The sequence below is a fragment of the Mustela lutreola genome, chromosome 7, assembly GCF_030435805.1.
Source record: "Mustela lutreola isolate mMusLut2 chromosome 7, mMusLut2.pri, whole genome shotgun sequence".
NCBI classification, from domain to species: Eukaryota; Metazoa; Chordata; class Mammalia; order Carnivora; family Mustelidae; genus Mustela; species Mustela lutreola.
The window spans coordinates 62,074,624-62,087,888 of NC_081296.1; the positions used below are offsets into that span (position 1 = coordinate 62,074,624).

The following is a 13,265-nucleotide window of genomic DNA, read 5'->3' on the forward strand; positions in this document are numbered from 1 at the left end:
GCCACTGAGATGCAGTGGGATTTCTGGGAAAGAAACTCTCACTGTTTCCCTCTGGTTCCACACTAAGAATACCACAACAAAGCTTGTCATTTGCAAAAAAACAAAAACAAAAATAAAAACAAAACCCAAAAAAGGGCCTAAAGGAGGCAACATTTAACTTAAATTTTAATAATGAAGACAAGTAAAATGTCTTAGCAATACTAATGAAAGAAATCACACAATGGAGATATTCCATAATCATGGGTAGAAAGACAGTATTGTCAAGATCTGTTTGTTTGTTTTTTGTTTTTTTTTTTTCTAATTTGATCTACAGCTTCAATACAATCCTAATAAAAATGTCAGCAAGTTACAAATTTATTCTGATATTTATATGGAAAGACTTAGAATAGTCAATAAAATATTGAAGGAAAAGAATAATCAGGAGGCTGACATTACTGACTTCAAGACAGCTATTAAGTTATTAATTAAGGCATTGTGGTATTGGTAAAAAAAGAGATAAACAGAGCAATAGAACAGAGAGTCCAGAAATAGATCCACACAAATATAGTTAACTGATCTTTGGCAAAGGAGCAAGGGAAATAATGGAGAAAAGATAGTCTTTTCAACAAATGGTAACAGAACAGCTATACTTCCACATATAAAAAAATGAATCCAGACATAATCCTTATACTTCCTTATAAAAATTAACTCAAAATGGAACACAGACTCAAATTAAAATGTAAAACTATAAAACACCTAGAAAATAACATAAAAGAAAATCTAGAAGATCTTTGGTTAGAGGATCACTTTTTAGATACAATACGATAGATAAAGGTACGATATATGAATGAAATAATAATTCATTAAAATTAAAACTTCTGCTTCGTAAAGGACAGTACCAAGGAAATGAGAAGACAGCTGTAGACTAGGAGAAAATATCTGCAAAAGATATAGCTGATAAAGAATTACTATCCAAAATATACAGCAAGCTCTTAAAACACAATAATAAGAAAGCAAACAACTCAATTAAAAAAATGAGCAAAGAGCTGAACAGACACTTCACCAAAGATATGGGAATGGGCAAATAAAGCATATGAAAAATGTTCCACATCAAATGTCATCAGGAAAACACAAATTAAACACCTATTAGAATGGAAAAAGTCCAAAATATTGACAATATTGAAAGCTGATGAAGATGCAGAGCAACAGGAATTCTCATTTATTGACAGTGGGAATATAAAATTGTACAGCCACACTGGAGTACAGTTTGGTGGTTTCTTACAAAACTAAACATATTCTTTTTTTTTTTTTAAAGATTTTATTTATTTATTTGACAGAGAGAGATTACAAGTAGGCAGAGAGGCAGGCAGAGAGAGAGAGGAGGAAGCAGGATCCCCGCTGAGCAGAGAGCCTGATGCGGGACTCGATCCCAGGACCCTGAGATCATGACCTGAGCTGAAGGCAGCGGCTTAACCCACTGAGCCACCCAGGCGCCCAAAACTAAACATATTCTTAACAGTACAATCTGGCAATCACACTCCTTGGTGTTTACCCAAGGGAGTTGAGGACGAACACCTGCACATGGATATTTATTGCAGCTCTACTTATAATTGCCAAAACTTAGAAGTAACCAAGATGTTCTTCGGTAGGTGAATGAGAAGTAAACTGTGGTATATCCAGACAATGCAATTCTCAACACTTAAAACTCGTGAAAAGACATGGAGAAAGTTGAATGCATATCTTCTAGGTGAAAAAAGCCAGTGTGAAAAAAGCATGGCTACACATTACCCGACTGCAATTATATGACACTCTGGAAAAGGTAAAACTATAGAGACAGTAACAAGGTCATTGGTTACCAGGGGTAAGAGGGAAAAGAAAGGATGAACAGGCAGAGCACTGACAATTTCCAGGGCAGTGAAACTATTTTGTATGATGCCATAATGGTGGATATATGTCACTATACATTTGTTCAAACCCATAGAGTATGCAATACTAAGAGTAAACCATAATGTAAACTATGTACTTTGAGTGATAAAGATGTGTCATTCATTGTTTGTGGGTTCATTGATTGTAATAAATGTACTACTCTGACGCCAGATGTTGACAGCAGGGAAGGCTATGCATGTGTGAGGGCTGGGGGCATATGGGAACTCTCTGTTCCTTCTGCTCAATTTTTCCGTGGATCCAAAATTGTTGTAAAAAATTAAGTCTATTCAAAATAAAGTTGTCTAAAGTCAGCACAGATAATACCAAAATATTGTGGGTTTTTTTTTTTTTTATAAGTTGGCTATTGTAAGTAATGCTCCTATAAACACAGGGGTGCATGTATCCCGTTGAATTAGTATTTTTGTATTCTTTGGGTAAATATCCAATGGCGCTTGCTAGATTATAGGGCAGTTCTATTTTTAACTTTTTGGGGAACCTCCACACTGTTTTCTAGAGTGGCTGCACTAGCTTGCATTCCCACCAACATTGCAACATTGAAAGTTCCCCTTTCTCCACATCCTCACCAACACCTGCTATTTCAGTCATTCTGACAGGTATGAGATGATATCTCATTGTAGTTTTGATTTGCATTTCCCTGCTTATGAGTGATGTTTAGCATTTTTTCATATGTCTGTTGGCCATCTCTACATCTTCTTTGGAGAAACATCTGTCCATGTCTTCTGCCCATTTTTTAACTGGATTATTTGTTTTCTGGGTATTGAATTTTCTAAGTTCTTTATGTATTTCAGACACTAACCCTTTATCAGATATGTCATTTGCAAATATCTTCTCCTATTCTTAGGTTGTCTTTTAGTTTTGTTGATTGTTCCGTTTGCTGTGTAGAAGCTTTTTATTTTGATGAAGTACCAGTAGTTTATTTTTGCTTTTATTTCCCTTGCCTTAGGAGCTTTTACCTAGAAAGAAGTTGCCATGTCTGATGTCAAAGAGGTTATTGCCCTTGTTTTCATCTAGAATTTCTGTGGTTTCAGGTCCCACATTTAGGTCTTCAATCTTTTTTTAATTAATTTTCTTTTTATTTTTTTTTTCCTCACCATAGCACACACCCTCCCCAATGTCCATCAGCCAGCTACCCCATCCCTCCCACTCCTCTTCCCTCCAGCAACCCTCAGTTTGTTTCCTGAGATGAAGTCTCTTATGGTTTGTCTCCCTCTCTGGTTTCATCTTGTTTCATTTTTTTCCCTCCCTTCCCCTATGAATTTATTTTTGTGAATGGTGTAAGAAAGTGGTCCAGTTGCATTTGTTTGCATGTTGCTATCCAGTTTCCCAAACACCGTTTGTTGAAAAGACTTCTTCCCATTGGATATAAAAATTGCATTATTAATTGTTATAAAATACTCAGACCTAATGATACTCTTCCTGATTGTCCAATACTGTTGATAAAATGAATACTATATCGAAACAAAAAATGACAAGTCATGCCAGTAATATACAGTAGAATAAACTTGACTGGCTAAGTAAACTGCCTTTTCATTCTGATTTTCAAATGCTCTGCATCATTAGACAACTGGCAGAAATGAGAGCAGGAAAGAGAAAAGGAGAAAAATAAAACAATGGGATGAAGGAAAATAAATGTTACAGAAATGAGAGTTGGAGATGAAGTAAAAGGGGAAAAAAGACCACATATTATGTACAGGTCATGGATAGGACATGGTAACTAAAGTCAGAGAAAGTGAATCCTGAGGAAGTCACCAATAATAATGAATGAGACTTTCACATTTCCCCAATCATCAATGTTCCTATTAACTTCTTCTGATAAAGATACATATTTCTAATAAAAAATGCAGAGAATGAGCTCGATATAATAGTTGAGGAAATGTTATGTAGTTTTTTTCATATAGAATTGGCAGCTTAGTAAACAATGTTCAAAATGTTCTTCAAGAATTATGTATATAATTAGATGTTCTGTAGTTGTCAGGTACTGTGGACACCTAAAAAAAGAAAAAAAAAGAAGAAGAAGAAAGAAAATGCACCATATTTATTTAGTGTCAGTGAATATTCCACCTTAAAGAAATAACATTCTTTTCTTTGAGAGGGCAAATGGACTGTGAACAAATGAAATACTAAAACAACAAGGTGAACAATGAGCTATTTAGGTATAGCTGCACATATAATGGCTGATATGTCTAAACAAAATAAGTTTCCTCAAAAAAACTCCCAAAAAAACAAAACAAAAAATTCAACAGTTTATATTGTGTGTGTGTGCACATGGCAGCAATAGCGGCAGAGACCGAGAAAGTAAGAGGTTCCTTTCCCTGGATATGAAGGATGTTTGAATAGTACAGCTTTACTTTCTCGAGGATTACCAGCTTTTGACTTACTTTCTATCTTAATTTTGCTAGACACTGATAATTATATTCTTCCTAGAGAAACTCTTTCATCCTAATTTCTGGTTACCATTCTTTTCCTTCCTTTGCCAATCTTCATTAAACTCTCTTGATTCTTCAGATTCTCTATCATAAATAGCCTCAAGACTTGGTGATAGAACACTAAAGATGCAGAAAACTTCTTCCAATCCTTTATATTTCAAGTGGCGGACTTTAAAATTTTTTTAATTTAATTCTAGTTAGTTAACATACAGTGCAATATCGGTTTCAGTAGAATTCAGTGTTTCATCACTGATAACACCCAGTAAGGAGAAGACCCTTTAATCAAAGGGTCTAATCCAGATCTCTACCTATTCCACAAGACATCCTTAAACTGACATTCTGCTATACCTTGACAATCAACGTATTTAAAATAAAACTCTTTATCACTTTTGCTTCACTTTCCATCTTTCATTTGTACTTCTGTTTTCTTGGGTATTTTTGGAAAAGCTTTTATTTTTTCTTTTCTTCCACTCCTAAACTTTGTATAATGAAACTCCAATTCATTCTCAAACCTTTCCCCTCATGCTTATGTACAATGAAGCAATTCTTATTTTACCAGGTGATCTAATATTTGGTTGTATACTGTCCTATCTTCTCATTGGTTAATGTATATATGATTCCCTTTTTAAGTGAGTTGCAAGCCCTTCAGAAATGTAATTTCTTAGGCATCATATAGAGTTCTCAAAACCATAAAAATTTGCAAAATTTTTAGTTACTGACTGAGGATCTGGAAAAAAATCATTAATGATAAAATGACTTTTTTTTTTAACCTTTTATCTGCTGTTATAGCATTATAGATACAGAGCCAATGCATATATCCCAATTTTCTCTTGAAATCACTGGGAAAGTGAATCTTATTTACTTGCCTTGTCCTCCAAGTGCAATTCCAAAAAGCGTAGATAAGCAACAGGTGCAAATGCATCAGCTGAATGTGTGACCACTTCTGATGAATCCCTAAAACATAAAAATTTTACAATGTGTTTATTTACTATGTAAATTGTGGCAAATTGTTCTCTGCTAGTGACTAGAAGAGACCCAAAATCCTACTTTTGTATTTATTTCCACTGGTAAACAATATGTAGTGATTAACATCTATTTTTAAGAATCCAATATTTTATTGGGAAAAGGATCGAGGATGCTAAATTTACAAGAAAAAGTAAAGACGCTTTTGTCTTTATAATGACATAGTTCAACTTTCAGGTTCACTCAAAGCTCTCTGAACAGTTTTGAGACTTAAAATTCCTATTCAATTTCATTTTCACAAATTTGCTTGGTAGGGGCTAACCATTAAACAATAGCACTTTATCTTCATTATTCCTTTCATTTTCAAGAGGTAATTCATTCAGTGTTTCACACAAAATCTCAATTATCCTTCACAAAAGCAGTACTAGTGACGGTTTTAAGCTCTAGGTGAACTCTTCACACTGCAATATCATTGCTATTAAAATTGATTGTCTGACATAGTAATTACCACATTCAGGTAAAATGGTATGAACTGCTTGCTGGCACCATATGGATACATGTAAATTAACTGAACTTTTATCAAAGATACCCTGTAAAGCGCATATGAATAACTAAGATTATGTGTGAAGTTCTAATAACTAATTATTTTTTATTGTTGTTTATTAAGAAAGCAATAGTGTTTTGCATTTCAACTAAATTTTAAAAATAGAATTTCCCCGTATCTCTTTAATGCCTTGGGAACTAGTTCCATTATTTATATTAATACATTGTTAGCATTTTAACCTTTGTAGGATAGCAAAACAAATTGTTAACTTTATTTGACTTTGTCACTAATGTAAGATATTTTTGAGTCAACTTTTATAATGTAAAGTTATTTAGTGGCAATAAAAGGAACCTCAAAATACTTGGCTCCAGAATATTAAATTTTCATGGACAAAATCTGTTTACTTTCCCCTTTGAAAGATCAGAGATAGAGAAAAAAAAATATGATGATTAAAAGAGTCAGCTACTATTCATGAACCTTTAATATCAAATATGCCTCTTGTTAATGCTTACGAAAAAATAACATTAAAAAGGGCTTCAGTGACATTACAAGGAAAGCAACTTATGTTATAAAAGAAACAGAATTATTAAACAGTCAGGATCCTGGCAGAAAGATATAACCTGCTTTCACAGGTACATCAACCAAAAGATATCTCTGGTATAATGAGGAGGAGAAAGAGAAAGTAAAGAGGCCGGCTTGCTTTCTCACACCTGCCCCTCTGGCTTGTTAGCCCTAATCTTGTTTTTCCTACTTATCCCAAAACTGCTCGTTATTCTGGTCCTATCTTAGATCATCGATCAGATGCAGATTCCAATTCCTATGCACAACCTTACTCTTACATTAAATTTCAATCTCCCTGTTCCTGATCTCAACCTTGGAAACTGACTCTGAACCTCAATTATGCCTAATCTAGGCAGCTTGGTTTTGATATTCTTGACAATGGAGTGGACCAAAACTGTAATTAACCCAGAACCAAAGCTATGTCAGTAGAAAGGGTTTTGGGCCCTCCCTTCTCATGCCAGTTATCTGCACTAGAAACAGAAGGTTGACAGCAAATAGCTCATTTAATTAATGTAATTACTGCATTCTGAATAAAGATGGTTATCCAGAGAAAATACAGAATATTCTAAGCACTAAATAAAGAAGATGATTTTTACGGATTCTATTAAACCTGTAATCTTTAGTTGACTAACATCATTTCATTCACTTATACAAAGTCAAACAACTGGAAGAGACTAGATCTCAAATGAACAGTTTTTAGTTTCAAACAGAATAATGCCACTATTGCTCTTCTTCTCCCTTTCAGACACTCAACTGAAACTCAGCTTTCAAGGATCTTTGGTTTCTACTTCACGGATTTCTCTGAAACCTAGAGTAGGAACTGCTGAAATGTCCTTAGAGTGACCCAGAAAATTAAGACCAATTGTGCCACAGCAAAAATGCTTTCCAGTTGGTGTTCTCCTCCCCTTTCCCTGTTAATACAAATAGTCAGTCTGGGCACTACCTCTTATACAACCTTGGCTTCTTGGTAGCCTCAGAGGCTAACCCATGTTTCCTTTCACTGTTCCATTAGGCTTACCCCTAGGTACAACTTCAAAAGGACAGCTGAGTCAGGCCAGGCTCCCATGGTGTGAGGTCAGGCCCTATACCCTCACTTCAGAACAAAAAAACCTGACATTGTCTCTTCAGACAGCCATGGTCTTTGTTTCTATCATTCCTCTGAGAGAATAACATATACAGATATTCCCTGTGGACTCACACTTGTCCTCATAGACATCTTCAGTAACATTTCTGTGAAGCCTTCCTTGACATTTTCCAATAGTCCTTACTTGTCTTCTTTCATGTGCTTTTGTAATGTGTTCACAGGCCTTTCATTGCACATCCACTACATTACAATTATGTGTTTGTATGCTTATCTTTCTTCTTAGAGAGGGACGAAGTTTTGATCACCTTTGTGTGACTTCCCCCACCCCACCCCTCTTGGCTCAGTACAGAGTACACTGTCTGGTATTTCATCAGACTTTTGTTGAATAAATGATTATAGTTGAAATTTTGTTAAGTATCTTCACATTACACACTACTGAATTCTCATAAACCCACATTGATTTTTAAAATTACCTATCTTCTCATGAATAGATACTTTCTCATATGTGTACACTGCATGTATACATGTACATATATATACATGCACACACACCAATGTACCATATGCTATCTTCTAGCATAAAAAAGATAACACTTAATAGGTCTAAACATTTAAATATAAGGAAAATAGTTCGTAAGTTTAAATAAATCCCACATAATACAGGATAGATGTCAGAAGGTAGGTAAGTACTTGATTCATCCCCACTGAATGCCACATTGTGATGCCCTGTGCTGAATTATGCCTTGAGTGGGGAGAAAATGGGAGTAGGTGGGAAAAATGAGTACAAAGTGTTTTAACCACAGAATTTAGTACTTCCTTCCTTCCCCCCTCCCTTCATCCATCCCATGTGTAGCAACTTTATTAGTATAGGAATATTAATAAAGCAAATGAAAGATGGGGATGTACTGAATACTGACATTTTGAAAATATGTTCATTAATAGAAGAAAATCACTTTCATTAATACAACATTGAGAGTTCTGTTCTTATGTCTGATAAATACACACATGTATTTTAAAGTAAGAAGTAATAAAAAAGTAGGCTCTTTATTTGAGGACCTTCAATTGCCCCACTATTATCTTCCTTTCATAAAGGTTAAGCTGTAATTGTTTTCCTCAAGGCCTCTCAGAAAAAACCCTTCACTCTCTGAACTAAAAATCTCTATCTAAAAGTGAGTAATCACATATTAATTGACATGAAAAGTGAATTGTAAAATGCTCTAGTGAGAAAATTTTTAAATTACTTCCAGACAAAGACTGCTACATCAGTCTTTCCTACAAGATTTTAAAAAATGTTAATTGGGACAAAATGTGTCTTATAGTAAACTTCTAGAACCACCCCAATTTCTCTAAATTACTTCGATTCAATCTGTGTTTTTGAAGGAAAAAAAAAAAAAGCCCTAATAATAATCAAGTCATTTTGCAGGTAAAAGTTCATTTTTTCTCCCCTTAGAAATGATCTCTTCTTCATCAAAACAATTTGAATCAGACATTTGAAATGGGATTCCTAACAATCAATTAGCTTTATGAATTGTGGCAGACTACAAAACAGGAGAAATTTTAATTTGTCCAAGAATGAATTCAAAGTTACCAGATCCAGTATTATTAATAGTCAGTTTTTAACAGACAGTTATAAGAACTTATCTTTTAGTTGTATCATCTCTAAATAAAGTAACTTTCAGGGGTGCCTGGGTGGCTCAGTGGGTTAAGCTGCTGCCTTCAGCTTGGGTCATGATCTCAGGGTCCTGGGATCGAGTCCCACATCAGGCTCTCTGCTCAATAGGGAGACCTCTCTCTCTGCCTGCCTCTCTGCCTACTTGTGATCTCTCTTTGTCAAATAAATAAATAAAATCTTTTAATAAAAAAAATAAAGTAACTTTCATTTACATACAGTTTTAGAATGTGCAATGTATATTCACTCCCAGTATCACATTTAGTGCTTATCAGGTAGGTATGATGATGACATTTTCTATTTTAAAGAGAAGGAAAGATTTTATATATAATAGGTGACATGCTTTTTCCACAAACTAGGATATGTTCCAACCTATCACCTCCAATTACAACCTAAAAAGGAACACATAGAAGTAAGTGGAAATGGGATAGATTTTTAAAAACAATAAATGACTGATTAATTCAACAATATTTAACAAACACTTATGAGTGACAACTATGTGTTCTAAGAGTTTAGGAATGAGAACAAGCACTAGAAGGGATGGCAACAGAAGCTTTTAAAAATGGAAGGACTTTTACAGCATAGGAAAGATAGTCAGTGGTACTCTAGTAGTAGTGCTGTATGGTGATAGATGGTGGCCATACTTGTGATGGGCAGAGCAGAACTTATAGACTTGTTGAATTGCTAGGTTGTACACCTGAAAGTAACATAATGTAGCATCGTGTGTCAACTATATTTCAATTAAAAAAAAAAAAAAGGAAGGATTTAGCAAAGAGGAGAAAAATGGGAAGGCAAGCTAGAGAAAAGGCATCAAATAAAAAAGTTATGAAGATAAGGTGAGGCATAGCCTATGAAGAAAGAAGCACAGAATATGTTTAAGCATCAGAATTAGATGAGTGATGAACTGATAAATGAGCAGGAATGAAAAGACAGTGCTTCCTCTGTGCTCTCAAGATACATACCTGTATATATTAGCACTTACATAGTTGATGCACCTGTCTCTCCTGTTATGGAAAAAACTTCTACAGAGCAGAGCAGTAGCTTGCAGAGTTCCACCCAAATAATTCACCTCAATAAATGATTATTCAATTGAACTAAACATTTCAGCACTAAGAGTTTAAATATACCTCCCCTGACATCCATCTCTAAAAATAGCATGACTGATTTCTCCCATGGCATTGTCTTGGCCAGGCTTAGGTTCCCTTGCCTACAAATGAAGTCTACAAAAGTTTCAGTTTTCAGGTCTAAAGCACTATAATAAACGGACCTTCTGCTTATATAGTACGTCTCTTATAATTCTAGGTTCTAAAGACTTTTAGAACCTTAAGTTGTCAAATAAATGGGAAAAAATTGTATTCTCTGGCATTTTCTCCTTAGCATGTCTTTTTTTTTTTTTTTTACAAATTTAGTCTCATATTAATAAGTAAATATACTGTAAGTTCCCCCATTATACTATATTTCACCTGTGCATGCAAATACTCTTCTTGAATAATAGAACGGTATTTTCTTATGGAAGTAAGACTTAATGTACATTTCATTCATGAATTATTTTGTGATCACAGTAGCCAGAAGAACGGTCTCCTACACATGAACTTATAACTTTTATCCCTTATCATCTTGTATCTTAATTGTACATAGACGTGTCTTCCATTCAACCTCTGAAGGCAGGAGCTATCTTTGAACATCAACAGTGCCCAATAGAATGCTTTAGACATAATAGGTACTTGATAAATATTTGTGAAATAAATTCTGTCAATGATTATTAATGGAAAAGAAGTTAGAAAAACATGAAAGAAGTAAGAGTGGATGAATATTACATATACGATAATGAAAATGTCTTGGCCGTGTTTTACTAGATAAACGTATTTAAAAAAAATTTTTTTTAGTTTATTTATTTGACAGAGATCACAAGCAGGCAGAGAGGCAGGCAGAGAGAGAGGAGGAAGCAGGCTCCCCACAGAGCAGAGAGCCCAATGTGGGGCTCAATCCCAGGATTCTGGGACCATGACCTGAGCCGAAGGCAGAGGCTTTAACCCACTTAGCCACCCAGGTGCCCCGATAAACATATTTTTTAGAAAATTCACATAGAGTTGTCTTAATTTTATTTCTCATTCTCTCTCTCTCTCTTTTTTTTTTTTTTTTTAAAGATTTTATTTGTCAGGGAGAGAATGAGAGAGCAAGAGAACACAAACAGGGGGAGGGCAGAGGGAGAAGCAGGCTCCTAGCCGAGCAAGGAGCCTGATGCAGGACTCAATCCCAGGATCCTGGGATCAAGACCTGAGCTTAAGACAGACACTAAACGACTGAGCCACCCAGGCATTCCATTTAATATTCTTAGATCACTCCTTCACTCATTATTAATATGTAAAAAGAAATAACTCCTTAGTGGTGAACATGTTGAAGCTGTCCACTCGAAATAGGATGCCAGTCTTTCATCAGATGTGGTTCCTGAAGTCGAGCATAATTCTGCCAATCCTTCCCAAGAATAAGAGCTTAGAAAAAGCAGATCAAGTGCTCTCTTAGCATAGGAGAAGAGGAACACAAATTAGAGTATAGATTACAACGTTAACAGACTGCAAAAAAAAAAAAAAAGGAAGTTCTTGTTTTTCACTACACTAATTTTAACAATCTATAGCAAAGAAATCACAGTGCTTGCCAAAAACCGAATTCACTCAAAAACAAAGTTTATATGTAAAAATAACCCCAAATAATAAAAGAGAAATGTTTAGCATTACTATTCCAAGTTGTAAAAGCCAAGAAAGGGGAAAAAGAGGATGGAGTTAATGGAACCCACAGGCTACTGATGTGGCAGTTTATCAAATGTAGCTGTAATGAAAGATAAATAATACAGGCAATTCACACTTCATGAAAGGATAAAAGTGTCAGTGTGTAGGTACCAGTTTTACTGCAGGGCATAATCAGCAGGTAAACGAAAGTGCAATATCTAAAAAGTTTATAGCCTTCTATGAAGGCCTCGTCTTGTCAGGTATTGATTTAGGTATTCAGACGACTTCACTGGTATTAAACAAATTGAGTGTTTGTGAACTTGGAGGACACGTTCTATTTCTCCCAACAAAAGTTGCCTCAAGCTTAATGTTAAGTTGTTTTCATCACTTAAATTTAAAGAAAGGGAAGAAATGCTGAAATGATATCTTACACAATTATTTTCTTCTTAAATAGAGGGCAATCCAAAGTGAATGTTTCATACTCTCCTCCTTCTCCACAAACATGGACTCCATACTTCTTAGAAAGCTGAAAGTAAGAGAATAACACAACAAAAAAGAAAACTCAAAATTAGGCAGCAAAAATACTCATTTAACTAATATTATTTTTTCCTAAAAAAAAATCCATGCAAGAAACTTTAATTCCAAAAAAGGATCACAAGCTACAGGAAAATAACTTTGTATTTCAACTTAAAATGTGTTTAAAGCCATCTGAAAAATGTTATCATAAAAGCACAGGAGTTTTAGTAATCCCAAAATCCCTATATAAAGATGTAAAGGCCAACATTTTACATATAACGAGAAAATGTAGAGATTACCATAAATTTTAGGAATGACATTAGCTTTAGATTCAAAGAAGACTAAGGAGAAAAGGTACCTAGTCATATAGTAGTAAATGAGACTGTATGCAGTGGAACTGTGCTTCCCCTTTGCCCTTTGACCTATATGTGAATGGGGGGAAATAGGGTGTGTTTAAAGCATTTCTAGGAGACACATAGAAAGCAATGTAAGGCCTTTCCTTTGGCCTGTGAACAAAGGGGAGTCACAGACATGGTCATTATGCTTGAGGTTATTATTAGTGAAGTTCCAAAGGTACTGAGAACTAATGCAAGTTCCAAGGCTGTAGACAAGTCTTAGGAAGGTCTAACACCAAGAAAGGTTGGGATAGCTTATCATGTTATCTAATTAAACCTGAAATTAAAAAAACAGGCAAGCAAAGAAACAACAAACATCCTGTTATTTGCATTAAAAAGAAGTTATATTACTTAAATAATCCCAAGACTGAGAGTAAAATCATTTCCCATTTGGTCCATGTATGGCTGGACTCAGGGAACACTCTCACTGACTGTGTCAGAGAATCTTCCTGTTC

The 13,265-nt window shown here is 34.8% G+C and overlaps 1 protein-coding gene across 2 annotated transcripts in view; it reads right to left on the reverse strand.

Annotated features, from left to right (window-relative positions):
- Window positions 1-1,169: 1,169 nt before the first annotated feature.
- Window positions 1,170-13,265, reverse strand: part of DPH6 (diphthamine biosynthesis 6) — a 181,932-nt gene continuing 169,836 nt past the window's right edge. For both annotated transcript variants that reach the window (XM_059181106.1, XM_059181107.1), the window contains exons 7-9: window positions 12,331-12,425; window positions 5,219-5,306; window positions 1,170-3,914 (exon numbers count right to left, since the gene is read on the reverse strand). In XM_059181106.1, coding sequence (XP_059037089.1) covers window positions 3,861-3,914; window positions 5,219-5,306; window positions 12,331-12,425 — 237 coding nt within the window. In that variant the 3' untranslated portion in view covers window positions 1,170-3,860. The remainder of the gene's footprint in view (window positions 3,915-5,218; window positions 5,307-12,330; window positions 12,426-13,265) is intronic.